Source organism: Lontra canadensis, unplaced genomic scaffold, assembly GCF_010015895.1.
Source record: "Lontra canadensis isolate GAN:19392208 unplaced genomic scaffold, GSC_riverotter_1.0 scaffold3, whole genome shotgun sequence".
Lineage (NCBI taxonomy): Eukaryota > Metazoa > Chordata > Mammalia > Carnivora > Mustelidae > Lontra > Lontra canadensis.
Window position 1 is genome coordinate 29,311,704 of NW_022630997.1, and position 27,220 is coordinate 29,338,923.

General features: G+C 54.8%; 1 protein-coding gene across 4 annotated transcripts; it reads left to right on the forward strand.

Moving 5' to 3' along the window:
* On the forward strand, positions 1–26,599 carry OGDHL (oxoglutarate dehydrogenase like). 4 transcript variants are annotated; one of them, XM_032837743.1, is made up of 24 exons: positions 22–111; positions 2,405–2,476; positions 3,916–4,120; positions 5,967–6,125; positions 9,689–9,791; positions 10,191–10,306; positions 10,410–10,564; positions 11,307–11,453; positions 13,302–13,392; positions 15,672–15,851; positions 16,073–16,201; positions 17,238–17,417; positions 17,714–17,866; positions 18,410–18,512; positions 19,073–19,201; positions 20,223–20,373; positions 20,858–20,985; positions 21,597–21,775; positions 23,178–23,249; positions 23,330–23,455; positions 23,560–23,632; positions 24,943–25,106; positions 25,269–25,423; positions 25,844–26,599. In XM_032837743.1, the coding sequence occupies exons 3-24, from the start codon at positions 3,917–3,919 to the stop codon at positions 25,965–25,967; spliced, it is 3,021 nt and encodes a 1,006-aa protein (XP_032693634.1). In that variant the 5' UTR covers positions 22–111; positions 2,405–2,476; position 3,916; the 3' UTR covers positions 25,968–26,599. The 4 variants fall into 4 exon arrangements, with proteins under 4 accessions (XP_032693642.1, XP_032693624.1, XP_032693634.1 ...); XM_032837722.1 differs by lacking the exon at positions 22–111 and adding an exon at positions 358–375; XM_032837751.1 differs by lacking the exons at positions 22–111; positions 2,405–2,476 and adding an exon at positions 1–21.
* Positions 26,600–27,220: the final 621 nt, after the last annotated feature.

Sequence of the window (27,220 nt, forward strand, 5' to 3'; positions counted from 1 at the left end):
CGCTCGCGTCATGTGACCCAGGTAATTGGCTGGGCAAGCCGCCCACCCACTGCGCGCAGCCCCTGACTTGCTGCTCCTAGGACTGCGCTGCTGCGCGGACCCGCCGGCCCGGTGAGCGCGGCGGCCCCGCCACTCCGGGTCTATGGACCTCCTCTATTCCTGCCTTCTCGGGGGCGGTCCCTCTGCTCTCGGGTCCTGGGGAGCCGCTACCCGGGGTCCTGAGCAGGGCCCCATGGGCGGTGGCGGGGGTGGGGGAGTGAGCGTGACCTTGGCTCCGCCCTTGTTTGGCCGCGGCGTCTTCAAGGACCCTCATCCGTTCGCGCAAGTTCGACCCTGTGAATGCAGTGTTTTGCGTGAAGGAGAGCCTTGTGAACGGTGGGGTTTCAGGCTTCAGCGTGGGTTCTCCAGCCCGAAGACCACAGAATGACCAGGCTGCCTTTTGTGGTCCTGGGGGAGGGGGGGTGCGGGCTGCTTCTCCTCACCCTCTCGAAGGGCCGGCCTGCGGACAGCTGCGGAGCTAGTGATGGAGAGGGTCCCGCGTCATGTACCTGGTGGGACACACAGGCAGTTTTTCAAGTCTCAGGACCTCTTGGGGGCGGGCCCGTATAGACAGCTTTAACTACAGTCTTTGCTTACAGATGAGAAAACTGAGGCCATGAGAGAGGCAGGATGGGCCAGAGGTCGCGGCCAGCCTGGGAAGTGCTTCTCTCATCCCCAGGGAGATGTTGGGGGAGAGGGGAAGGTGCAGCGGGGTGCAGTGGCATCACCCAGACTCTAAGTGTCCTACTCTGACCCCCTCCCCCTCCACCCAGGGGCCCGAGCCCGCCCTTGCAGCGTCTCCCCCTGCAACTCCTTACACATGCCCTAGGCTCTTGGAACAGGTCCTGGTTACCTTTGTACTTTTTATAACCTCTGGGCTTTAGCTCAGGCCCTCTGTCTCTGCCAGTGAAATAAGCACACCCCTCCCTGCCCTGCTCCTTACCTCGGAGTCTGCCTTCTTTTGGGTTCAGCCAACTAGAGTTGGGTTTATTCCTGAGAAAAGCCCACCCAGATCTCAAAATGTGGGAGTACACCTGCAGCAGTGTGAATCCGCCTCCATTGCTGCCTGGCTTCAAGGTCTTGGGGAGGTTCTTTCTCTCTTTGGATCTCTCTTAACTCATCTCTGCAGTGGACATAGGGGAGGGCAGTCCTCACCCGGGCAGCCGGGACAGGGCCTTGTGTGGGGGAGGGTTCCTGGATAGCATGTCTGTGGTTGTGGGGGTGGGGTTGGGGATAGTACTAACCTTGTCCATAGAAAGGAGACTTGCCCAAGAGCTGCTCAGAGCAACCTACCTATTTGTCCACCAGGGACTGGGCTGGGCAGGTGGTTCACAGGATGCCTGACTCAAACTCTTTGCTACTGCCTTTGCCTGTATGGGCAAGACGTGGCAGGGCTGGCTTGGGCTCTGGCTGGGGTTGATTCTGTTTCCACCCCTCCAGGGCTCTTGGGTCCTCAAGCCCTGCCAGAATGGGGGCAGGGGTGGCCAGCTGGCTTTCCTCCTACCAGCCTGGGTGAAGGCCATAGCAGTGTCCAATAGCCGCTCCAGACCATTCAGTGTTTGTAAAACACAGTGTTCCTGCACTAGGGCCACTCTGGACACAGCCAGGCTTGGTCACTGCCATCCCGAGCCATCCCGTTCCCCTGTGGGGGTGGGGGTGGGTGCGGTTGCGGGTAGAGAGTTCACTTTTGGCTGTGGCTGTTGGAAAGTGCATGTGGTTAAGGGAAATCTGGGTTTACATTTTGACTCTGCAGTGAGGAGGGCACAGGCTCTGGAGCCACACAGAGCCCCATCACTCACCACCTTCTCACTCTGTGCCTCAGTTTCCTTTTTACAAGGTGTGGCTACTCTAAGTGCCCACCACATGAGATTGTTAAGGGGGTAAGTGAACACAGTGCCTGCCCCAGAGTCAGTGCTCACAGACCGTGTGCTCTTTTATTCCTGCAATGAATGGTCTTAGTGTCCAGTTTCCTTTGCTTTAGAATGGGATGATAGAACTTCCTGGCTTGTTTCCATTCTTCTGATGTCCTAGGCCAGTATGTCTTGTGTCTCTCCCTCATTGCCTATGGTCATTTGGGCCCAGTCAGCCCTATACTTGTTTTTGTCTAGGGACAGTCAGAGATAGAGCAGGGATTGGGATCCTGGCACTCTGACCCCAGAGCCCAGGCCTTCCAGGGATCGAGCCTCTAGGGGCCCTTGCTGTGGAGCTTGGAATCATCTGCTGGTGGGGCTGGGCTTATAGCCCGAAGCTTCAGGGCTGAGCATGTGAGAAGCTTGGGGGTACTGTGGGCTTAGGTTCCAGCTGAACCCACCCTTTGCCTCCCTTCACTGGACTATACTTTTGCTTTTTAATTTACTCTGTTTAGATTTCCTGCTGGCTTCCCGGAGGAGCCTACTCTCCCTCCCTTGAGAAGACCACCCCCTTCTCTTTGCTTCATGTGAGTTCGGAGGGAAAGGGGGAGGAAGCAGGCTGGAAGGGCTTGTAGAAGGCGAGCCAGATAGTTCTGGGGACTTGGTTGAGCTAAAGGGCAGGGGTAGAGTGGGGGAGCCTTGTCTAGGTGTATTGGCTCAGGGCCAGGTAGGACCTGGGAGCCACTTATGCCCCAGAAGGCATGTTTTCTGGGACTGAGTTGTGTAAAGGGAAGCAGGACCCCCTGCCTGCGTGGCCTCTGGTGGGGTGGCTTTGGTCCTGCGCCCTACTCAAAGGCTAGGATTCTCTGGGCAGAAGGGTGTTAATGAGGATTCAAGGGAAGCTGTTCTGTGTCCAGGCCATGCTGGGCTGGAGCAAAGGAGGGGGCTTTGCTCACAGTTGTGGAGGTGGGGTAGGGGAACAGAGGTCCTACTTTACAAATCCTGCATAGGAGGAAGTGGCCTTAGTGGGCCCTGTCAACTCCCGTATGGCCTGGCTAGGGAGCCCCAGGGCTTGCCAGGATTGGAGGAGGCTCTCAGGCCCTCAAAACTGTCCTCTGGTGGGGGAGGGGTGGAGGAAGCTAGTGTTTAAAACTGGTTATTCAGGAGTTTTTCCTGGCAAAGGGATGAGATGAACTACAGGTTCTCTATCCTCTCCAGCCTGTATGGATCCCCTGAGCTGTTGGTTGTCCTGAGTGCTGTTGGTTCTGAGTGTAAACTCTGGTCAAGGTAGAAGCCAGAGAGGGTGGGTCTGGCTGAGTGCTGGGGTGAGCTGGGCATGGGGCCGGCTTCTGATATGCCTCTCGGTATTTCCCCTGCCCTTCTCTGAGCCTCTGTTTTCCCCACTAGGAAGTGGGGTCATTAAGGCCTATCATTGGCTTTCTGGGCTGGTTTTGCAGTCAGAGGAAGACACTGCTCACTTCTGGTGACAGGGACCAGAGACTTGGCAGTGCCATAGACTTTCTGAGATAGTGCGGCCAGACCCCTATCTTCAGGCTCTTTCCTGGCCAGGCATGGCACACGCCAGCACCCCCAGGACTCCCTTGCTCGAGTTCCAGGGTGGCCAGCTGCATGGCCCACTCTTTCTTGGGTGTAGTGCCCACACATACCCTGGGACCCTCTGAGCCAGGGCTCCGGGTCCTGGGCTGAATGCTCCCGGAGCCAGGGCCCCTATCAGGCTTAGGGGGACAGCAGAGGCGGAGTGTGGGCTGGAGTGGGTGGGGCACAGCAGGATTGGGGCTCAGGGATGTTGAATAGCTGTTGGTGAAGTTGACTGAGCTGGGAGCTCCCACTAGGCAGTGACCCAAGGAGGGCTGGCCGCCTGTCCCAGTCTCTTCTATCCCATCCGTGCTGAGCCCGGGGCCACCTGCCCCGTAGAACCAACAAAAGCCAGAGGAGCCAGTAGTGGGTGCCAGAGCCTTTGTTCCGGTCCTGTGGTTTATGCCTCTCCCTCCTTGCCCTTGGCCAGAATGAGTCAGCTGAGACTGCTGCCCTCCCGGCTTGGGGTGCAGGCCTCCAGGCTCCTGGCCCCACATGATGTCCAGATGTTCGGCTGGCGCAGCAGGTCGTCTGGGCCACCGGCTACCTTCCCGAGCGGCAAACGTGGAGGCAGCTCCAGTTACATGGAGGAGATGTACTTCGCCTGGTTGGAAAACCCCCAGAGCGTCCACAAGGTCGGCACCCCCACCCACCCGCCATGCAGGAGGGAACCTTCTAGAGCCGGGCTGTGGAGGGGGTCCTGGGGAGAAGCAGCTTGCCTGCCCTGTGATCTGGCCAGGTTCCTTTGCCTGTCAGCTCCTCCAGCATCCCCGTTCATAAAAGCCTTGTCCTCGTGTTGGGTGAGCAGGGTCTGTTGCTGTCCCGTTGCTGACCCAGCCACTCAGTGGTAGTCTGGCCTGGGAAGCCCCGATCCTGTCCTGCTCAGCCACACGTGGTCCAAGACCCACCCCTGCCCCCTTGTCATGCGGTGCTGTGCCCAGGAGGCTCTTTGTTGTGTAGTTAGGGCCAAAAGTGTTGACACAGGTACTGAGCTGATAAAATAAATACCTGCTGACTGTAAAAAAAAAAAAAAAAAAAACCAAACCAAAAAATCAGATGACAGAGCAAGGAGTGAGAAGTGATGCTGCTCTTCCTCGTCTTCAAGCACCCTCAGAGGAAGGTAATAACATGACTCAAAACCAGAAAGTGTGGGCTTACACAATAAAAAGTCACCCTCCCGATCCATCCCCGATCTGCTCAGTGCCCGCCTGTCTGTCCCCCAGTTTATTCTTAGTTTCTTCTGTGTCCTTTCAGAGTTTCTGTAAGTAAATGTATTGCAAACATAGCTCAGTTCACCCCTCTACACAACGGCCAGGCGCTCTTTTCTCAGCATACATGGCCGAAATTTTCCGTGTCAGTGCCTCAAGGGGCTCAGTGTTCTTTTTTCCAGTTGTATGGTGTTCCCTGGCGTGGCTGTACCACACCTGTCCCCACTGACAGACAGCTCACTCATTTCCAGTCCCTGGCTGTCGCCGCCGGTGCCACAGGGCATCACTTAGTCCATTTGTCATCTTGGGTGTGCGCCGCACTCTGTGGGATCAGTTCCCGCAGTGGAATTGTTGGATCACAGAGGCTCCATGATACCGTTTTTATGGGCATTGCCAAATTGCTTTCCAAAGGGCTTGTGCCACTGGCTTCTCTCAGATGAGGGTGTGGAGAAGAAGACACGTCTGTGTTCTTCTGGAACACGGAGCTGCTTGAACATGTGCATGTTTGGTTTTGGCTTCCACACGAATGGTCTCAGTCACGACCCCTTCTGCTTGGTTCACTTTGCAGTGACATATCTTGGTGATGTTCTACATCCATAGTAATAAATGCACCTTTTTTTTTTAAGGCCGCATAATTGCCCAGAATCGAAATGTACCATCATTTATTTAACCTGTTTCCTACTCGTCACCACTTAGATTCTTTTTAAAATTTTATTTTTGATTTATTTTTATTTTCAAGTAGTCTCTGTACCCAACGTGGGGCTCAAACCTACAACCCAAGATCAAGAGTCACATTCTTTGCTGACAGAGCCAGCCAGGTGTTTCTAGATTTTTTTTTTTTAATGTTGTCATTTTTATAAACAGTCCCATAGGGAACATCCTCACACGTACATCCAGGCACACCTGTATAAGTACATCTGTAGAAATTACTGAAACAGAATTGCCGGTTCAAAAGGTACATTCATTGAAGATGTTGAGGGCCTGGTTGTCAACCCACAGTGTGTGAGGGCATGTTCCCCAGCCGCTTTCACACCTGAGACCCCTGGGTCACAAGTTAGAGCCTTCCCCCAGCACCCTTCCAAGCTGAAGAGATCTGAGCTTGGGGTTGGGGGATCCTGGGCTGTTACAAGAGGTCTCAGCAGGGTCCTGGGAAGGTCCAAAGAGCTATAGTGGTGAAGGAACACCCAACACCCCTTGGAGCCCCCAGGCAGGGCCACCTCCCACTCCTCCCAGGCCCTGACTTGACCATTTTCTTCTTTCTACTTCTGCCCAGTCCTGGGACAGCTTCTTCCGAAAAGCCAGTGAGGAAGGTGCCTGGGATCCGGCTCAGCCACGGTTCCCTGAGAGCAGGCCGACAGTCTCCAGTCGGACCGAGACCAGCAAGCTCGTAGAAGACCATCTGGCTGTGCAGTCTCTGATCCGGGCCTACCAGGTGAGTGGCAGGGAGGGCCCAGGCAGGGACGCGGGCCTGGCTTCTGGCGTGTGGCCCGGTGCTGATGGGAAGGGGGCTGACTTAGCTCCAGTCATCTCCTCCAGAGAGCCTTTCTCTGCGTCCTGTCGGGTGGCTCTCGCTCTTCCCATGACTCGTTGTCATGTGACTGTCCATATCACTAACCACGCCTTGGTGTTTGGTCTGGTGTTTCTTGTGGAGCGCTGTCTCACTCACCTGTATGCCCTGCGCACCTACAGGAGTACTTAGTAATCAGTCTCGCTAAAGATTTACAAATTGAGTAGATTGACCCTGTTCGTGTCTGTTTTCTTGACTGAGCATTCCAGGAGGACTGGGACTGATACACAGCAGGTGCTTACTTAGGGTTTACTTTCAGGTTTATAATGATGCCTCCATGTACATGGATATTTCAGGAAACAGCTCCTTCTCTACTGGCTGCTCTGTTCTGGGGACTTTGGCTCTCCCCTGCAGGCTCCCCAGGCTGGGCCCCAGCTCTCACAAAGCATCTTGATGAGGTACCACAGTCTTGGTCTTGACCGAACAGGACTAATTGGAGAGGCCGCTCTGGGTTTTCCCTCCCTAACAAGTGTAATCATTTGGGATCTCTCTGGGAATCAGTGGCAGAAAGTATTTCCTAAGAGCAACTTGTCAGACGGACCTGCAGAAGGAAGGGCAAGGGCATTCCGGGGGCCCTTGGCGGAGACTCCCTGGGAAGCAGCAGCAAGCCTCCGCAGGAGCCAGGGGAGGGGGAGGCCTTAGCCAATGGAAATGGTGCCTTGCCTCTGAGTGAGGCACTGGTGGGGGGGGCAGCTGCACTTCTGGGTACCAGTGACGCTGAGCAGGACTGGGCCACCCTGCTGGCCTAAGGACCTGTGGATTACAGGCCACCTGCAAGTAAAAGAAGTAATAATTGTTCCTCTTGGCTGAATGAATCAGAAAATGATCTAACCATTTCCTTTGAAAACCAAGACCAAAGAACAGAAAACTCCATGTTAAATACAAGGTAACATTCTTCGTGCTGCCTCAGGGCCTTGTCCTCTCAGCACAGTTCAGCGGCTCTTTGTTCTTTAGCCAAGATGATGCCCCGGGAGAGTCCTTCCAACGGGACAGTGTCTGAATTCTGGCCTGTTACTGTGTTTTTATGGGGTAGAAGTCTGCCAAAGGCTGTGCCTGATGTGAGGGAGTTCCTACCAGGGCGGCTTTGGCTCCTCGCTCTTGTTTGACCTGCCACAGACCGTGCTGAATTGTGTAGCAAATCCCACCCCCATTACAGGGTCAGTCTCTAATCATCTGTTATCACCTCGGGCCCTCACCTGTTGGCCGATGATTATGTTGAAGCCTATCCCAGACATACCATTTCATTCACCGAATGTTTCAGCATGTATTTCTGTAGGTAAACGCTCTTTCAAAATGTGCCATGATAGCACCATCACCCCTAACAATGTTAACAATAATCCTAAGGGCATCAGGTACCCAGTTGGTATTTACGTTGTCTTTCGATTTTACTGCTTGAATGAATCAGGATCCAAATAAAGCCATAGGTTGTGATAAGCTGATGTGGTTCTTAAGTCTCTCGTGCTCTTCAGATACCTCTCTGGTTTTTCTCTCTGTGTGTGTATGGGTGCGTGTTTTTCTTGTCATTCATTCATTCATTTATTTTATGTGTGTGTTCCTTGTCATTCATTCATTCACTTATTTATTTTGTGTGTGTGTGTGTGTGTAAGAAACCAGGTTGTTTGTGCTGTAGAGTTTTTCTGAATCTGGATTTTGTTGATTGCATCCCCATGGTGTCACTTCATCTCTCCCTTTGTCCCATGTAATTTCTGTAAATTGGTAATTACATCTAGAAGCTTTATCCAATATAGATTTGATTTTTTTGTTTCAAAATCAGCTTCCTGGTGGTGATGGGTACTTCATCAGTTGGCAGCTCTGGATAATTATTTCCTGGACACATTAATTCATTAGGAGTGGTAAAAAGGGTGATCATACTCCGTTTCTACCTTTCTTTGTTTATTACCTGAAATGTTTCCATCAGGAGAAACTTCTGTTGTTAACCCCATGTATCCTAAGCTGCAAGGGTACAGGAAAGGCAAGATCAGTTCTTAATTTTTCTTTTTATTGGCTGATTTTCCAAAGTGTTAGGTGTCCTCCGAAGATGGTCCAGGAAGGTTTTTCTCCTTTTAGTATGATACGAATGTATGAATTTAAACCTATATGGTAAGTTTAATCTGTTACAGACACCATCCTTTCTGTCGTCCAGTTGTGTCCTTAATTCCCTTCCCCAGTAGTTGGAGTAACCCTTTGTTGTCTGGTGTGACAGGACGCTCCGAGCTTGTCTTGTGCATTTCTGCCCCATCCTGGACGAGCCAGTTCTTCAGGGCATGCTGGGAGTGTCCCTGCTGTGGTTTGGTCGTGACTTCTGGGCCCTTTTAGTGGTTAGAGCCAGGAACTGTGTACATTTTTTTTTTTAAAGATAACACATTTATGGGTTTATTCTGATGCCTCCATGTACTTCAGACACAGGACTTGGGGATTTTTCTTCTCTTCATTAATCTTATGTCACTGTCTTTTAAAGAAGCCAAAAGTAGAGGTTCCCAAAAACATCAATACCATGACTCACTTGATTTTCTCACAGTCTGTACACTACAGTTTTATGATATAACTCTTAATACAACCACTACTGATTGGTAATTGAAATGAATTTGTAATATTTTTTTCCTGGAATTCTATTTGCCTTTCGGGGATATTCTGTTAGTCGATTGTGTAGTTATGTGACCAAATGGATGTGTGAATTCACTTGTTTTTGTTTTAATTTTTAAAACTTAATTTTGTTTTATATTATAGTGGTATAAAATATTCACAAGATTCCCAAATCAAATCTTTGAAGCAAAATATATTCTTAAAAGTCTAGCTTCTAGCCCTGGCATTCTACCCTATTTTGGCCTTTTTCCACAAGTAATAGTTTTTCTTGTTTTATGATGTATTTATCTAATGCATATATTTATTTGCATATATACAGATAAGTGCAAATGCATATATTTTCTCGAATCTCCTCTTTCTTAGATAATGGCGAGTTTGCCACATATCCTTTTCTGCAGTTTGCTTTTTCGCTTAACGGTATTGTGTGGAGATGACCTCACTGCAGCCGAAAGTGACCTTTTTTACTACTCATAACAGCTCTATCGTACTTCTTTGTCTGTGTGTGTGCAGGATGGTGGTCTGGCCATATTCATATGCCAGTCTTCTACTGATGGACATTTGGGGAATTTCTAGAATTTTGTGACTGTCAGTACTACTGTAGTTAACTCTTTTGCATATGCATCCTCATTTTCGAAAGCTGCCTGTTGTGCTTTTAAACAGGTTGAGCTCCTGCCGCCTTAGGGCCTGAGGCCTGGGCAATTGTGCAGTGGCTGGGTGCTGGAGACAGGTGGAAGGTTGAGATTCTAAAGTGGGAGATGAGGGGCCAGGGCCCAGAATGTGGCTTTTGGTGATGGTCTGTCCGTCTGTGTCCCAGCCTGGCCCCAATCTTTTTCCCTTTCTCCCAGATCCGGGGGCACCATGTGGCCCAGCTGGACCCCCTGGGCATTCTGGATGCGGATCTGGACTCCTTTGTGCCCTCAGATTTAATCACAACCATCGATAAATTGGGTGAGAGTTCCTGTCGCTCTGGCAGCTCCAGAGCCAGCTGGTACCTGTGGCCCAGTGAGGGGCTCTCGAACTGACTTGTCTCTGGAGCTTGGGGCTCAGCAGCCAGCCGTAGAGGCTTTCTTCTGCCCTTTGCCCATCTACCTCCCTGTACTGTCTCCCCATCATCCCTAGCTGGTACACCATGTTCAGCAACCTCAGAGACTCATCCCAGCCCCCCCTTGTGGTAGAGGCTGGCCTCTGACTTTCACCCTCCCTGGACCCTGTGGATAGGGCCCTTGAGCTTTAAGTGGGAGAGCACCAGGGACACTGTTGGAAGTTTTGGGGGTCCTGCTAGGCCCCACTCAGCCTGACCCCCCTCCCCTCCCCTCTGCTGCCTGGGCTGTGTGTGTGCCTCATCAGCCTTCTATGACCTGCGGGAAGCTGACCTAGATAAGGAGTTCCAGCTGCCCACGACCACCTTCATCGGGGGGTCTGAACATACCCTCTCTCTGCGGGAGATCATTCGACGCCTGGAGGTGAGCTCTTTCTGGAGCCTACTAGGGGGAGGGCGGGTGCTGCCTTTTCAGAACAGTTGCCCCTCCTGCTGGCTCCTTGTGGAGTCCCTGCCTGTTCCCTCAGACCACCTACTGCCAGCACATCGGCCTGGAGTTCATGTTCATCAATGACGTGGAGCAGTGCCAGTGGATCCGGCAGAAGTTCGAGACGCCTGGCGTGATGCAGTTCTCCAGTGAGGAGAAGCGGACCCTGCTGGCTCGGCTGGTGCGCTCCATGAGGTCAGACCCACAGCCCCGCCCTGGGTGGCTGTGGTGTTTGGAGGGGCTGCTCCAGGCTCTTTGAGAAGTCCCAGGCCCTGGCTAAGAAACTGGATCACTGGCAGGGGAAGTCAGGACTGGGTGGGCCTCGTCCCCTGGTCTCGGGGAAGCCCATAAGAGCAGCACGGGGGGTAGGTGGGCAGGGATGGGCTCCAGGAGCATATGACACCAGGGGGAGAGGGGCAGAAAGTGGCTGTGGGAATGTTTGGATAAGAAGCTTTCCCTCCATGGAGCGAGCGTCACAGCACCTCCCTGCGAGCGGGGCGCCCCCTGGCTCTGCCCGCTGGCCATCTGAAGCTGGGTACACTGGGCTGCAGGGCCCTGAAGAGCATGGGCTCAGCTGCCAGGTGCAGAATGCATCCCTGGTGGAAGTGCAGGCTGGAATATGAGTTGAGTGGTTCAGGGGTCTTTGGGGCATGGAGAGGGAGCCCTGTGTAGTGTGTGTGTGTGCACGATGGTGGTCTGGGAGCTGGAGGTGGGGGAGAGAAGGTGAGAGATGGGTTTGGGTGCAGGCAGAGGTCTTTGCTTTGACAAATGCTCTGACCTATGCTCCTTATTGGCGGATGTTGGTGGCAGGTCCTGATGATGCAGAAGGAGGTGACTTTGCCACTTCCTCTGTCCCAGGCACCCAGCTCTGGCCCTCATGAATAGCCCCTGCGAGCCCCATCCTCTCCATCCTTTCCCTTCTCCTCTCCCCAAGCAGATTTGAAGACTTCCTGGCCCGGAAGTGGTCCTCCGAGAAGCGATTTGGCCTAGAGGGCTGTGAGGTCATGATCCCTGCCCTCAAGACCATCATTGACAAATCCAGTGAGATGGGGATCGAGAATGTCATCCTGGGGATGCCACACAGGTGGGCCCCCTTTCTGCTCCTCCAGCCTGTCTGTTCTCCAGGTCCAGCAGAATGAGGTGAAAGGGAGGGGATGAAAATCAGAGCGGGAGTTTTGGTGGAACCTGGCGGGGAGAGAGGGGATGGCCTAAAAAGTTCTTCGTCCTTGGGCCCTAGAACCTGCTTATCACAAAGAGTTAGGCACTTGGCCAGGGGCACATGGAGGCAGGGACTCACCGTGTTTGCTCAGACTCCGTTTCTCTCTCCCCATGTTGCCACTGTCCTCAGGAGGGTCAAAATTTCAGAAAAGTGGTGTATCATGCCTTCCGAGGTTCCTGTGGAGGGATGTGTCCCAGGAAAGTGAGGGCCGGGTCTGGGCAGGTGGCCTTGGGTTGGCATCCCCTGGACAAGGGGTCTGTGGAGGTGAGCTGAGGGCTTTTCCCCCCAGCTACAAGCTGACTTCACATGGACTTGGAAGGCTGGCCCGGCAGCTGGACATTAGCCTCTGAGCTGGAGCCTGTGGACTAGTGAAGCAGACAGCCTGGGGCCCGAGTCAGGGTGGCCAGGGGTCCTGGGGAACGAGGTGGAAGAGGACATGCTGAGCAGTCCCTGAAGCAGAGCCCCATCATTTCCTGTGACCATTTCCATCTGCTCGTGGGTGGGCCAATCCCAGACTGCACTAACATGAGGGGTGTCTAGGCATCCAGGTGCAATGTGAGAGGGTCCCCAACCTGTGGGCTGGCCTGCCAGGAGCCTGGGGTTTGTCTGTCACAGCTCCTTGCTCTGAGGATGCTGTCTCGTCAGAGGGTCAGGCAGAGCTGGCCCAGTAGTCTGAGATCCCACACACATGGCTCCTGTGGCTTTCTCAGGGAGGATGGAACTGGTCAGTCAGAGGCAGCTCTGGGACTGTGTGGTGGTGCTGGGCAGGCTCCCGGCCTGTGGAGGGCTCTGGGAGCCGAGGGGCTGTTCCAGGCCAGGCCTCCATAGTTGGGGATGGGAGGAGGGTTTAAGGTTGGAGGACTTTGCCCAGAATTGCTGAGGGTTGTTTATTTAGTTCCTTTGGCCTCCTAGCTCTGCCCCCGCAGAACATAGGAGAGGCTCGCCTGGAAGAGGGCTGCCCTTCCGTCACAGGACCGTGTGGAGCTGGAGGCTGGGTCAGGGTGTGTGGGTCTGGGGCTGGTGTCTGCTGGTGGGGTATGGGGGTGAGTTCTGAGTCCTCCCCTGTGCCCTGATCAGCCTGGTGCCCACCCCTGAATGAACTGTCTCCTGATGGGAAGTCCAGGCCGGACTAGAGAGTTTCTGGCTGCTTTCCTGCCCCTACCCTTAGACTTCAGCTCCTCTGGACAGGTCCCCCGGTAACTTCTGACCTTAGAATCAGTCAAATCCCCTCTTCCCGTCCTGTGGCAACACACTGCTGGCTGAGCTGGGAGTCATGTATGAGCAGCTGTGATGCGTTAGCAGGTTGGGGTTGAGGTACTGGGTTAGGCTCCACTTCTGGGTGATGGGGGTGGGTGGGGGGAGGGAGATGGGGTGCAGCAGGGAGGTAGGGGTGGGTGGCAGGAGTCGGGGCATGTATATCCTGCCATGAGGCTGAGTGGCTGTGAGGCTGGGTGGCTTCTGCTTATGAGGGCCTCCACAGTCGGAGTGAGAGGTACAATGGTTTCTGGGGGAGCTGGCCAGCTAGAATCACTCATGGGCCTTGTAGATTGAGATGGATGAGAGGCTGGGCCTCCCTTGGGCTGTACAAGGAGGGTTCCCCTGCCCCTCATGCTAATTCTGATAGCCCAGGTGGGCAGGCATGTGGGGGATGCTAGGGCCTACCGGGGAGGTGGCCTCTGTGCCAGATGAGAGTCCTACCACCTGTGGCTCCAGGGGCAGGCTGAATGTGCTGGCCAACGTGATTCGCAAGGACCTGGAGCAGATCTTCTGCCAGTTTGACCCCAAGCTGGAGGCGGCAGATGAGGTAGGTGCTGAGCCCTGGTCCCATTTATGTGGGAGGTGGACTAGGGAGGGGCTGGACCAGAAGCATCTAGGCTCAAACAGACCTGGAGATGGATGGATCTGTAGAAAAGTGGGAAGAAAATGGGTGTGTTTGTGTGAGGTCCCTAAGGTGTTTTAGAGTGAGTATTGTGATCTCTGACAGCTGGGAGAGCCCTCAGGTAGTCCGGACCAGTGTCTTTATTTTCAGCTAGGGAAGCTAAGGCCCAGAGAGGTGCAGGGGAGGGCCCAAAGGCATTTATTTTGGCTGTGTGGCCTGACTCTGTTTGAAAGGTCCTGTCTACCAGCCCAGAAGGGTCTCTTCACTCATATTTGCCCAGGACAGCTTCCTGTGCCCGCTGAGGAGCAGAGGGAACATTTCTCTGCTCACACCCCGGTTCCTGGTCTGTACATATGTTAAGCACACCTCCCACCCTGATGCGATCACTCACGCTAGGCCTGAACGCAGATGGCCTTCCTCTCTTTACTGTCTCTCTTCTGGCATTCTCCAGCCTGTGCACGTGTGTGTGTATCTGTTTTCCTCTCTCCAGGCTGGTGACAGGATGAGGCAGGGACCTTGTCCCTGAACCTCCAGCACCCAGTACAGGGGCTTTGGTTTGTTAAAATGAACCATATCAACTGTCCGCTCCAAGGTCATCCCATACATTAGGCAGAGCAGGGACTAAATCCGGATCTGCTGGCTTCCAACCCAGAATCTCCCCAAGATGCCCTTCATTTGGCTTCTCAGAGATCACACTCGCTCTGAAGTCACCTTCATCTCCCCTGGACTTGGTTTGTTCTTCTGTAAAATGGGGATGAAAACCCCTGCCCCCAGGATGGTGGTGAGGAATCACAGAGGTGACGTGTGTAAACTGAAAAGTTTGGTCAAAGGATATTTTTTACAGAAGTATTTACTAATTTTTTTTAATTCAGAAAAGAAATATGAACACTATTAAAAAAAAAAAGTAGACTCGATGAGAATGTTTCCCTCATGAGACCCCGCCCCTCTCCTGCTCTTTGAAGGCTCCTCTGTGGCCGGTGTGTGTTTGTGTTAAGGTGTGTACTTCCACCAGTGTTCCACACAGGTACACACACACACACAGCTGTCCGGTGCAGTCCTGTTTGCAAAAGGCCGGGGGAGCAGCCTGTGACAGCACTGGGCACCTTGCTGTTTTCCCTTAATGAGCTGTCGCTGCCTCATGCAGCACACGGGGTACCCCCGAGCTGTGAGCACGCCGCGGGGGTTCACCTCGCCAGTTGATGGCGGTTAGGCTGCTGAATGAGTTTCTTTGCGCACATGTGTGAGTACATTGTTGGATGGTGTCTGAGAGGGCAGTGGCCAGAGTGACTTCCCCCCAGAGAACTTCAAGATATCAGTGAGCCCACCCCCAGCGTGCTTGAGGGTCCCAGGCCCTTTTCCTCACTTACTCTGTCAGATCTTTCTGGCTTTGTCAATATGATAGGTGCAAAAATGCTTGTATTTTAACATATTTCTTTGTTACGAAGTTGAGTATCTTTTCACATGTTTTTAAGCCACGTATATTTCTTTTTCTGTAAATTCCTCTTCCTGGCTTTTGCTCATTTTTCTATGGGATTTGGGGCTTCGTCTTACTGATTTGTAACAGTATCTTGTATATTGAGGGTGTTAGCTCTTTGCCTGCAGTTGTCTTATAAATATTTTTCTCAGCTTGATTCTTTCCCCCCTAACCCTGTGCATGGATTTGCTTCCCCCCCCCGGCAGGTTTATTAAATTTTAGCTGCCTTATCTTTTATGCCTTCTGAGCTCTGTACGTTGTTTGGAAGGGCCTTCCTTACTCCAAGATCACAAGATGTATGATGTTTTCTCTGCTATACTATGGGTTCACCTGTCGTGTATACAGTATTTGTTATTTGGTGTAAGGACTCAGGTAAGGTGCAGCTCCAATATTTGCCCAGAGGCCATGCCTCTGTTCTTAACAGCACCTTCATTTCTCTGCTTGCCCTGTCGTTAACTCTGGGATGGTAGTTGGTAATGCAGAGGGGCTCTGATGAGGGAGCTTGTCTGGTCTCTTGAGCCAAGGCCCAGGGGAACGTGCCTGCCTTTCTCAGGGAGGGGTAGTGTGTGGGAGTGTGAGGGCAGGAAGAGGGTGTGGGTCAGGAATAGCACAGCCTTCCCAGGGAGCAGAATTTAGGGAATGTCCCAGCCCTGCGGTGGGCTTGCATGTCTACTTGTCTGCCTGTCTGTGGTGAGAGGGCTGGGTCATCAGCGCCTACCTCCACCTTCAGGGCTCCGGAGACGTCAAATACCACCTTGGCATGTACCATGAGAGGATCAACCGGGTCACCAACAGAAATATCACTTTGTCCCTCGTGGCCAACCCCTCCCACCTGGAAGCCGTGGACCCTGTGGTGCAGGGAAAGACGAAGGCAGAACAGTTCTACCGAGGGGATGCCCAGGGCAAGAAGGTGAACCCACCTGGTTCCTAAGGGGTGTGCCCTGAGGGGCTGGATCTGAGGCCTGGTCCCTGAGGAACTGAACTGTTAGGGGTGGGCTACGAGGGCTGGGCTGTGAGGACTGGGCTCTGAGTACTGGCTTCTGACAAATAGGGCTTGGATCTTTGCGCTGTAGGACACAGAGCTGGGCTGCCCAGGCTCAGATTCCTCCTGTCTCACATCCTGCCCTGCAGGTCATGTCCATCCTGGTTCATGGGGACGCTGCCTTCGCTGGCCAAGGTGTGGTGTATGAGACCTTCCACCTGAGTGACCTGCCCTCTTACACCACCAATGGTACTGTGCATGTAGTTGTCAACAACCAGGTGAGGACCTGGGCTGCCTGGCGGTCCTCTTCAGTGTCCCCCTTTCCTGAATTCCAGGTAGCACTTCTGCAGGAAGTATGAGATGATCCTAGTTTTTTTTTTTTTTTAAGATTTTATTTATTCAAGAGAGTGCATGAGAACAAGTGGGGGTACAGAGCAGAGGGAGAGGGACAAGCAGACACTGTGCTGAGCATGGAACCTGATGTGGGGCTTGATCTTAGGACCCTGAGATCGTGACCTGAGCCAAGACCAAAAGTTGGACACTTAACCGGCTGAGCCACCCGGGTGCCCCAAGATGATCCTGGCTTTAATCCCACCACTCTGCCACTCCTTAGTGCGTGACTTCAGGCAGGATCCCTGCTCTCCCCAGCCTGGTCTGTGAAATTGGTGTGTGTCTGTATGTATACAGTACATGTAAATGCACACACACACACACGCACACACCATGGAGGCGTTACAAGGACAAAGGCATACAGGTGTAACTAGCACAGAGGCAGGACAGGAAACTAGATGCTCCTTTTAACTCTCTAGGAACCAGTGAGTCTGAGAGCACAGCTGTCACAGGCCTTTGCTCTTCTGGCTACTGTGCTCACTAATAGCTCTTCTGAGCCTGTAAAGTTAATTGCCTTATTTGCCTTAAGTCACTTACTTTTCACAGAATAACCCTGAGAAGTGGTATTTAATGAGCCCTTTTAGCAGACAAGGAAACTGAGGCTTTGGGGAATTGAGCGCCCAGCTTAGCACTGCATGCATAGCCGCTGTGGGGCCTGGCAGCGAGCCAGGCCTGCGCTCTTCCACTGTATGAAATGTAGGACAAAAGCACAAGCAGGGTTTCCTTGGTGTTGCTGCCATCGCTGTAGGATTTGCTGCGGTGCCCAATTGAGGGGCCCTTTACTCTTACCCTTCCTGTGCCATGTTCCTCCTGGTCACACCTAACAAACCTCAAGGCAGAGAGCCCCCCGAATTCCTGGACCCACTGGTCTCCCAGGCGGGCAGTGCCTGTGTAGCTCTGCAGAGGCGCTGTCCACTCCTGCAGATCGGCTTCACCACAGACCCCCGCATGGCCCGCTCTTCACCGTACCCCACCGACGTGGCCCGTGTGGTCAACGCGCCTATCTTCCATGTGAACGCCGATGACCCAGAGGCTGTGATATACGTCTGCAGTGTGGCAGCCGAGTGGAGGAACACGTTCAACAAAGACGTTGTGGTGGACTTGGTGGGTTTGGGGCTGGCACCAAGGTAGGGGTGTGCGTGACCGACTGGGCTGCTGCATCTGCGGTGTCGTGGGCACGAGGGCTTGGAGTGCTTCCTGGCTGGAAGGTTTACTGCCACCGAGAGAGTCTGTGCAAAGGCTTGAATTGGAGGTGGGGCTTTCAGTGGTACATGATAGTTGGGGACTTTTGAGGGCCTGGAAGGGTGTGTCCTGCCAGCCGTCTCCAGCCGTGCCCCCCTCCCCCTTGTGCAGTGACTAGGCCTGCGTGGCCTGAGCCCCTCCTCATGCTGTCCTTGCAGGTCTGTTACCGTCGGCGCGGCCACAATGAGATGGACGAGCCCATGTTCACACAGCCGCTCATGTACAAGCAGATCCACAGACAGGTGCCTGTGCTGAAGAAGTACGCAGACAAGCTCATTGCTGAGGGCACAGTCACCCTGCAGGAGTTCGAGGTGGGCAGGCGGGCTGCATGGACGCCTGAGATAAGCCTCTGGCAGAGCTGGAATCCTGGAGTAGTTGCTGACATTGGCAGTGATTTCAAGAAATAGCCGATATGGTCTTTGTTCTTGCAGCTTGTCGTTGTCAAGGGGGACAGAGAGCCAACGACATTTACAGCCTGGTGGGCCAGTGAATGCTTGCCATGTGAGGGAAGCTCTGCTTTAGTCAGGAATCCAGGAAGGCTTCCTGCAGGAGGCAGCCCTGAGCTGGGTTTGTCCCCACAGTTATCTATGGATGCATTGGTCCTCCTGCTTTAAGGGAGCTCTGAGAGCAAGCGCTGTGAGTCTTTTCTGAGCTTTCTCCAAGTCCCTTGCTGAACAGGAGGGATCCCCCTTAACTCTGAGACTTTAGCCCCTGGCCACAGGGTCCCTGCAGGCCAGCAGAAAGACAGTTCTAGAATGCAGCGAAGGGGACCAGGGCTTACAAGTCCAGGTTGATCCAGCCTCTGCCTATCCAGGCTGTCACTGCCTCAATCCTTGCACTCATCCTGATTTCAGGAGGAAATCGCCAAATATGACCGGATCTGTGAAGAGGCATATGGCAGGTCCAAGGATAAAAAGATCCTGCATATAAAGCACTGGCTGGACTCCCCCTGGCCTGGTGAGTTCCCCCTGGCCCAGTGAGGGAGTGGTGTGTGGCTGAGAGTGACTCACCTGGGCGTGGGACCAGGACTGCGGTGGTCCTGGGTGAGGGCAGTCAGGGCCCAGCCCAGAGGCTGCGTGCTCCATCTCTGAGACTCCGGAGGCTTTGGGAGTGGGGTGGGGCTGATTGCTGCAGGCGGGGGTGGGCAGGGTACAGGAGAGATGCCTTTGGCCTGGGAGCATATCCAACCAGCTATCCTCTGGAAAGGGAGGGCTGAGCCAAGGCAGGTGCACACCAAAGTGGAGGGAGCCTGGGGAAGGGGTGCTCAGAGGGCCTTCGTGTGCTGGAGCTAGATGGTTGTGACCCTGGGCCCAGGGAGCAGCCCCCACAGGCACTCAGGAGAAGCTGTTGGGTAGGTGTTGGAGATGGAGCTGTGGCTGTCAGCTGTCTCGGGTCCCGAGGGTGGGTCAGGGTTTGAGTGCAGGTGGGGTTAAGGAAGAGGAGGGCCCCTGAGTCCTGACCAGGGGATCAGAGGCCTGACCGCGACCCAAAAGCACACAGAGTCTCTGCCCTCGCAGGCTTCTTCAACGTGGACGGGGAACCCAAGAGCATGACGTGCCCAGCCACAGGCATTCCTGAGGATGTCCTCACCCACATCGGCGAGGTGGCTAGCTCTGTGCCCGTGGAGGACTTTAAGATCCACACTGGTGAGGCTGTGGGCAGGCACCGGCACGGCCCTTGCAGGAGATGGTGCTCAGGGGTCAGGGGAGCTGGGTTTGCGTCCCCGCCTGGTGCTTGGCCGGTCAGCTGAGCTCTTGGAGCCTCTGGCACTCTTGTGAGGTGCCCGTGAGAGTAGTTCCTGTCAGGGTGGGCAGATGTGGAAGCCATGCCCCCTGCCGGGTGATAGTGACGGAGGCTTATATCGGGCCCCGTGGATTTTCACAGTGCCTTTGCTGGGGTGGTCCGTGGGTCAGACAGAAGGAGAGCAGGGAAGCAAGGGCTTCCGTGGAGGGGCTGGTTGGTTCTGGAATGCTCGGAAGGGGCAGGAGTGCTGGGCCTGCTGGTGGTTTAGATGGATGAGAGAGGGCGAGCCTGCTGCTCCTGAGTGAACCTAGTGCAGGCTAGCAGGCGGTTGCTGGCCCAGCCTCTTGGCTGGGTGGCCTGGAGGCCCCTGTGGTGATGTGGGATGCCTGCATATGCTCTGACCAGCCTGTGGGATTCCTGCACAATGTGCATGGTGGCCCAGGTGTCTTGGGGTGCCTACTCTGTGTGCCCGTCACCTCGGGCTTGTACAGGAACCCCTCTAGGGCAGGTGCCTGGGCTCAAACCCAGATAACTTTATAGTGGTGTGGTTGTGTGTAAATCAGTTTCCTCTTCTGAGCCCCAGTGTCCTCATCTGGAGACGGGACAGTCAGCAGCACTCTGTGGCAGGTGGCCAGTGAGGAATGTTCCTGGCTCAATGCACATGGTGTCTGCATGTGGCAGACACTCACTTACTGATGCCTCTTCTTTCTTCCCGAAGGGAGGCAGGTTGGTGGCCAGAAGTTCAGGCCTGTTCATGGAGTGGGGGTGCCGGAGGAGGGTCTCCTGTGGCCTGCCAGGGCCCTGCTCTGTGTGAGGGGTGTATACTGAGTACATACATACCAGATTAGGGCCCTGGTGCTACGGCTGTCCCAGCTGGGGTGGCTGAGCCCCTGCATCCCTCAGCGTGGCTGCTCATTCCTGCAGGCCTTTCTCGAATCCTCCGGGGCCGTGCGGACATGACCAAGACACGGACGGTGGACTGGGCGCTGGCGGAGTACATGGCCTTCGGCTCCCTGCTCAAGGAGGGAATCCACGTGCGGCTTAGTGGGCAGGATGTGGAGCGGGGCACATTCAGGTGAGGGTGGGAGAGTGGTCTCTGGGCCTTGGGGCCCCAGGGGCATTAGCCTTATCCTCACTGACCCCACGGGATTGCTGAGAGCTCTCTGTGCGTGGGGTCTCCCGGAATCAGCCCAAGAGCTCTGGAGCAGAGCTGGCTCTTCCCTCTTTTTCCTGGACCATGTCTGGGGAGCCCTTATCTGGCTGGGGTAGTCACAGATAACCCCATCAGTATCTCCAGGCCCCGCTCTTGGGTCAGGCCGTCAGAGGGCTGCTTGGCCGCCTCTCTGACCCCTTCCATTGGGAAGGGAGGCTACCTGGAGGAGAGACCAGATTGCTCTGGCTTCCCAGAGCCTTCTTGGTGTCGCCATCCTCTGGAATTCTGTCAGGTTTCCTGGCACAGTGACAGAGGCTTGCCTGCCTCCTGCTACCTGTCCCACCTGCTCTGGGTGAACAGGTGGTAATACCCGCCCTCCATCCCTTCCCCATCTGTCTCTCTCCAGTCACCGGCACCACGTTCTCCATGACCAGGAAGTTGACCGGAGGACATGTGTCCCCATGAACCATCTTTGGCCTGACCAGGCCCCCTACACTGTGTGCAACAGCTCCCTCTCAGAATATGGAGTCCTGGGTGGGTCAGAACTCAGCCTGCAGGTCAGGTGGACCCTGTGATACCTGGGGACCAGAGAGGGTCTTGGAGCCCAGGCTGTCCTGTCTTTATTATTTTGACCTTGACCACCCAGCTGCCCTATCTTAAGAGCCCCTCCTGAGGCTCTGGGCTCCCAGGACTGTGTCCCCTGTACTCTTTCCTCCCTGGCTTGACCTTTAACTAGCCTGCTTCCTCCTTTACTGCCTCCTCTGAGAAGCAGGAACCCTGCAGAGGGCAGCCTCCATCCTGTTCCTTCCCCTTTGCTGTACTGCACATATTTTGGGGGGGTTCCTCTTCGCAGATGACTCCTGATGCTTCCCTAGGATATCTTTGGACTTGGCTTCTTGTCTAGATAAGGCTGAAGCTGGCCATATGTAAGATTAGGGCTGAGGGTGGCATCTCTGGGCACATTATGAGCTGCCAGGAAGGGAGAGTGTGGCCTTTGGGCCCCAAGGAGTCCCCTGGCTCTTTCTGGCCTGCTGGGAAGAATGGGTGGGGGCAGGGAGAGTTATGAGCAAGTGCTGATTTTGACTGGAGTCACTTCCACTTGGTGACAGTGTGTGGCGGGCTCTGTTTCTGTGTCTTCTGTTTAGGCTTTGAGTTGGGCTATGCCATGGCCAGCCCCAATGCCCTGGTCCTCTGGGAGGCTCAGTTTGGTGACTTCCACAACACAGCCCAGTGCATCATCGACCAGTTCATCAGCACCGGCCAGGCCAAGTGGGTGCGGCACAACGGCATCGTGCTGCTGCTGCCCCACGGCATGGAGGGCATGGTGAGGGCCACGTGGTGGCCGGGGTCCCAGAAGGCTCTGGCGTGTCTGGGAGAGGGTGGGTGGGCCCTTGGCTCCTTGCTTAGGGGGTGTTTTCCCTCCAGGCCCCAGGAACACACGGGTTTGCCCAGGGTGGCCCGCATGTCTGTGCTGCTGCTCTCATTAGCCGACATGTCTGAGGGTTTGCTCTGGTCCACGTGCTCTTTCACACCCTTTGTACGAACTCTTCTAGTCCCAACAACAAATGCAGTAGCTCTTGTTCCCGCTTTCCACGTGAGGGAAACTGAGACAGAGAAGTAGAAGCTGGGACCTGAACGTAATGCTGTGTAGTAGTGCCGTCCGGTGGTCTACTCCTGAGTGGCGGCACAGAGGGAAGACGGAGGGTGTGCACGCCAGTGGGGGATGGAGGGCAGGAGCAGAGCCCTTGAGACAACTTGGGGCGGGGTGCAGCCCAACTAGGTAGGGGACGTGCAAGGAGCAGAGTGTGTGTGGTCTCTAACCTGGCTCTGTGACCGGGGCAAGGCCTTCCCCACCCTGGATGGCTGGGCTGCCGTGCGTGTCCCTGAGGGCCTGTTGTGCGTGGCCTGGTCATCCAGTCAGGGACTGACGGTACCGTCGCAGCCAGGATTCATGGTGCTGAGCGTCCTACACACCCAGCGTCATCCTGTGGAAGTCTCACACCTGGGCTGGGCGGTCAGTCCTGTTTCCCGTTGCACACATGAGGAAAGAAGGGGATCAACCTGCCCCGGGCTCGTACCTGGAAAGATCCAGGGTGGAGCTGGAGCCAGGCTGGGTGGGGAGGCTGGCACGGCCTGACTGGAGTCTGTGGGCTGTGGGACAGATCACCCTTGTCCCTTGGGGAGCCACCCTGGAGGTCAGTGTGGTGTTGTCTTGCTGCCGTCATGGAGCAGAGCCACCCACGTGGGTGAGGGCAGGAGTAGGAGTCAGCCATGGGTTCGAATCTGCCCCTTGTGGCTTAGTGACCATGGGGTTGTTCTTAATCTCTTTGCCACTCAACTTCATCTGTAAAGTGAGGAAACATGTCTACACCATGGGGCTGCTTTCGGAATTAGTGAATAACGTGTATGGAGCCCATAAAACTGTGCCTGACACACAGCGGGTACTCACTAAATGGCAACTGCCCATTTTAGAATATTCTGGAAGAAGCATCTCACCTTGGCCTTTTTACATGTTCTTCCTGTCTCACACATGTTCACATGTGGTGGCTCTGACCAGACCATCCTCTAAAGATGTCCTCTCCACTCTACTCCCATGTTCCTGGTTCTTTACTGTGGTTTGGGCTCCAGAGAGAGAGGGCATCTCCTCTAGGAAGCCACCCAGATTTTCCCCTGTGCCCTGGGTCCCCACACTTAGGCCAGTCCATGCCATCGGCACTTGCTTTCAGGGCCCAGAGCACTCCTCAGCAAGGCCTGAGAGGTTCCTGCAGATGAGCAACGATGACTCTGATGCCTACCCTGTAAGTGCTGTGCTCCCTCCCCGGGCCAGGGCACGGGTGCCGCAGGTGGGCCAGCTCCCAGCCATACCCTGGCTCCCCAGGTGTTCACGGAGGACTTTGAAGTGAGCCAGCTCTACGACTGCAACTGGATTGTGGTCAACTGCTCCACGCCAGCCAACTACTTCCACGTGCTGCGCCGCCAGGTCCTGCTACCCTTCCGTAAGCCGGTGAGCTGCCCGCCTTGCTCACGGCCATGATTGCGCCGGGCCCCAGGGGCGGGAGCTCTGGCCAGGTGGGGCCGCCGGCAGCTGGGCACATGTTTCGCTTCCAGCTGATCATCTTCACACCAAAATCTCTGCTGCGGCACCCAGACGCCAAGTCCAGCTTCGACCAAATGGTATCTGGTAAGCGCCCAAGTCTACTGGGGAGGCGGCCAAGGGGGCTCCTAGTGGCCCACGGTTCTGTGTTCCTGGGACTCTCGTCCTCGCCTCTGCTTGTGCCTCTTAGTGGCTCCTGGCTCAGTCCCCAGCAGTGGTCAGGTTGGGAGGTTCATGTGGTAGCCACCTGACATGGTCTGGGCAGGCTCACCTGGGCCAAGCAGCCAGGCCCCCTGGCTGTGCTGGGGGAGCTGAGGGGGAAGCCTGGTGTGGGCCTAGCTAAGATGGCAGGGCACTGCGTATCATTCATGGAGTCAGTTTTGCTTTTTTTTTTTTTTTTACTCCTGAGCCAAATAGACATTGCTGGCCCTGGGGACCCAGTGTCCCTCCAGGAGCTTTCAGACCCCTTTACCTGAAAGTTGAGGGTCAGGTAAAGCATCTGAAGGATCAGGGGTTAGAATTGAGATGTGATGCAGGGGAGGCTGAGGGAGGGGCTGAGGTGGGGCCCTGAGGCTCGCCAGAGCAGAGCCATCTTGGAGAATAGTCCCAGGTAGTAGAGGGAGATGGCAGGTGCTGGCCAGAAAGGGACTTGGCATGGTGGGCAGGTGCTTTTCACCTGTATATGTTTGGGCATCCCCTCGGGTGTGGGCGGGTGACTGAGCCAGCAGTTCAGACCTCTGGCATTGGCTTCTCGGACCGTCCCGCCTGAGCACCCGGTGCTCACTTTCCTCTTCTGGGGACGGGCAGCTGCTTTCCCTCTGTGCCTCAGTGTCCTCACCTGAGATTGGGGGACACCAGAGTGACTTGACTCAGAGTTCGCTGCTGCACGCTTGGCTTGGTGCCTGGCATGTGGGTGCGCGCAGGAAGGAAAAATGTTCAGGGTGGTGGGGGCTTGGCTGCAGGGCTGAGGGAGGGAGGGACAAATGTGCAGCCGCCTCCCAGACAGCTGCTCACCTTCTAGCGTGGTGGTGCAGTGGCTGGAGTGCATGCGGGAGGGAGGCGAGACTGGATGGGGGGCGGGTTTGGGACAGACATCGATGCCATCAGATGTGGACTTGATGCCACATTCTCTGTCCCCTTCAGGGGCCCTCCCTAGCATACGTGCCCACCCGCACCCCAGCCTGCAACCTTACATGTTCATGTTCCCAGGGCTATGCCCTTGACTCCAGCCCATCTCAGGGTGTCATCAGTCCCCTGCTCCATAGTTTGGCTCAGAGGTGCCCATGGCAGCCACAGATCCAAACCTGGGGTTAGTCTCAGGGACCAGGGAGAGCCTTGTGGGGCGGCAGGAATGGAGGCCTGGTTCTCAGGCTGTCTGTGCCCTGTCGGACCTCCAGGGACCAGCTTCCTGCGGGTGATTCCTGAGGACGGGGCTGCGGCGCGGGCCCCGGAGCGGGTTCGGCGGCTCATCTTCTGCACTGGAAAGGTGTACTATGACCTGGTGAGAGAGCGCAGCAGCCAGGGCCTAGAGGAGCAAGTGGCCATCACCCGCCTGGAACAGGTGCAGCCTAACCCCTTGCCCAGTCAGGGTAATGGACGGGGTCAGATCAGCAGCTCCCCAGCTTTGGGAGGCATGCCCGTGAGGGGCAGGGCTCAGCCTCACCAGGGGTGCTGAGGCTGCTGCCCTCCTCTGGGTACTCTGCTGTCTCCCTGCCTGCCCCAGATCTCTCCATTCCCCTTTGACTTGATCAAGCGAGAGGCAGAGAAGTACCCAGGCGCAGAGCTGGTGTGGTGCCAGGAGGAGCACAAGAACATGGGCTACTATGACTACATCAACCCGCGCTTCATGACCATCCTGAGCAGGGCGCGCCCCATATGGTACGAGGCTGGCTGTGGGTGTGCTTGCCACATGCCCCTTGCCTCCTCTGGGCCCAAGGGATTCTGGGGGCATGAGGCCCTATCCTGGCTCTACCTGACCTGTTGGCCACTGCTCTTCTCTGGACCACATTGGAAATTGAGGGGATGGGTCCCATAGTCATTTCTGGTCCTGTGATTGTTGATGCCAGATCAGGGACCCCCGTCAGTTCTGCCTTATGGAGAGTAAACCTTTGTTTTTGTTCTGCAACCAAAGCTGAATGAGAGAACCTCCTTTGATCTTAGGCCAGTCACTCGGCCCCTTGGAGTCTCCAGCTCTTCATCTCTACGGCAGGGTGGTGATCGGGATTAGACCCGATGCATTCCTGGGGTAGTGGCTGGGCCGGGCCCAGACCTTCGCTTAACTTGTCTCTTCTCCCCTAGGTACGTTGGCCGTGACCCAGCGGCCGCACCAGCCACAGGAAACAGGAACACTCACCTGGTTTCTCTGAAGAAGTTTCTGGATACTGCCTTTAATCTCCAGGCTTTTGAGGGCAAGACATTTTAGAGTTGGCAGGGCCCGGCTGGGTCTTGCTGTGGGACTGGCTGGGGACATAGGGGCTGGCATGGGGAGGGATGGATGATGCTCCTGCCCGGGGAGGGGCCGTCTAGAGCTCCAGGATAAAACAATACTCATGTAAGTGATTCAGGCCAAAGAGTAGGTGTGCCGGCTTCGGTATTACACCACCTGGGTTATCGTGTTTATGTCAGAATCTATTAGGACTGAGCAACCAGAGGGGTCTGATAGATGGGCTGTCGTTAGGGTGTGTTTCCCCACTGGCCCTGGTCTTTCTGAAATTTTTGTTTGGCTTCTCCGTCTGTGCTGTTCATGTCTCTGAAGACGGCCACGCGGGAGCCCGTGTCTTTGGTCCCTCTCCCCCATCCCAGCAGATCTGGTTGCTGCTTACCCTGTCATATTCATCTGTAGATTCAAGGAATGTTCCCTTTTGTGCTCTTAGAAATAAAGATTTCAGCAATAACAGCCAGGTGAAGCAAAACCATGCCAGGTGATTTATATGTGCTCTGTTTTATGGGGCGTGTCATAATGAGATATGTCAGCTTCTGTGTGAAATATAGCCGCAGCTCATGTGTACCAAAGTAGAAACCAAATAACAGAGAAATAAAAAATGCTTAAGAGAGGTTTTCTGTTTTCATTTCATGTTGTAAAATTGGGGAAGAGGCATATGGTTTAGAGAGGGTAAGGAATGGGGAGGAAGAAAAAAGACGGAACATGTAGAGGGTAAAGTATCTGCCTCCACTGGACAGATTTCCTTTTGCGCCCTAGGCAGTGTTTGCAAACTATCTGTTGGCATGTCCACTCTTCAGCCTTTTGTTGGTTTTGCTTCCCCACAAAGATGCCGGGAAGGTGCAGCAGAGGAAGGATGTCTTGCTTTCTGCCAAGCATTTATTCATTTATCGCTTCTTGGAGTACTTTCTCTGTGCTAGATGCTGGAGCCTGGGTAAAAGACTTATATTGGAGGTAAGTTCAGAGGGTTGTGAGAGTCAAGGAAGGCTTCCTGGAGGAGGCTCAGTTGGGCTGAGCAGGGAGCCTTCATGCTCCGGAGGTGAATGGTTGGGTGTCCACCTGTAGCACACGTTGCCCCTTCCTCACTCTGTGTAGAAAGACTTCGCAAAAGCTGATGAAGACCAGCCGACGAGATCCTGAACTGAGGAAAGCCAGGGGTCCAAACTCTATAAACATAAGAGCCATTTCTGGGAAGTAAAATGGCACTCGTGGAACAAACACAAGCTTTACATGAA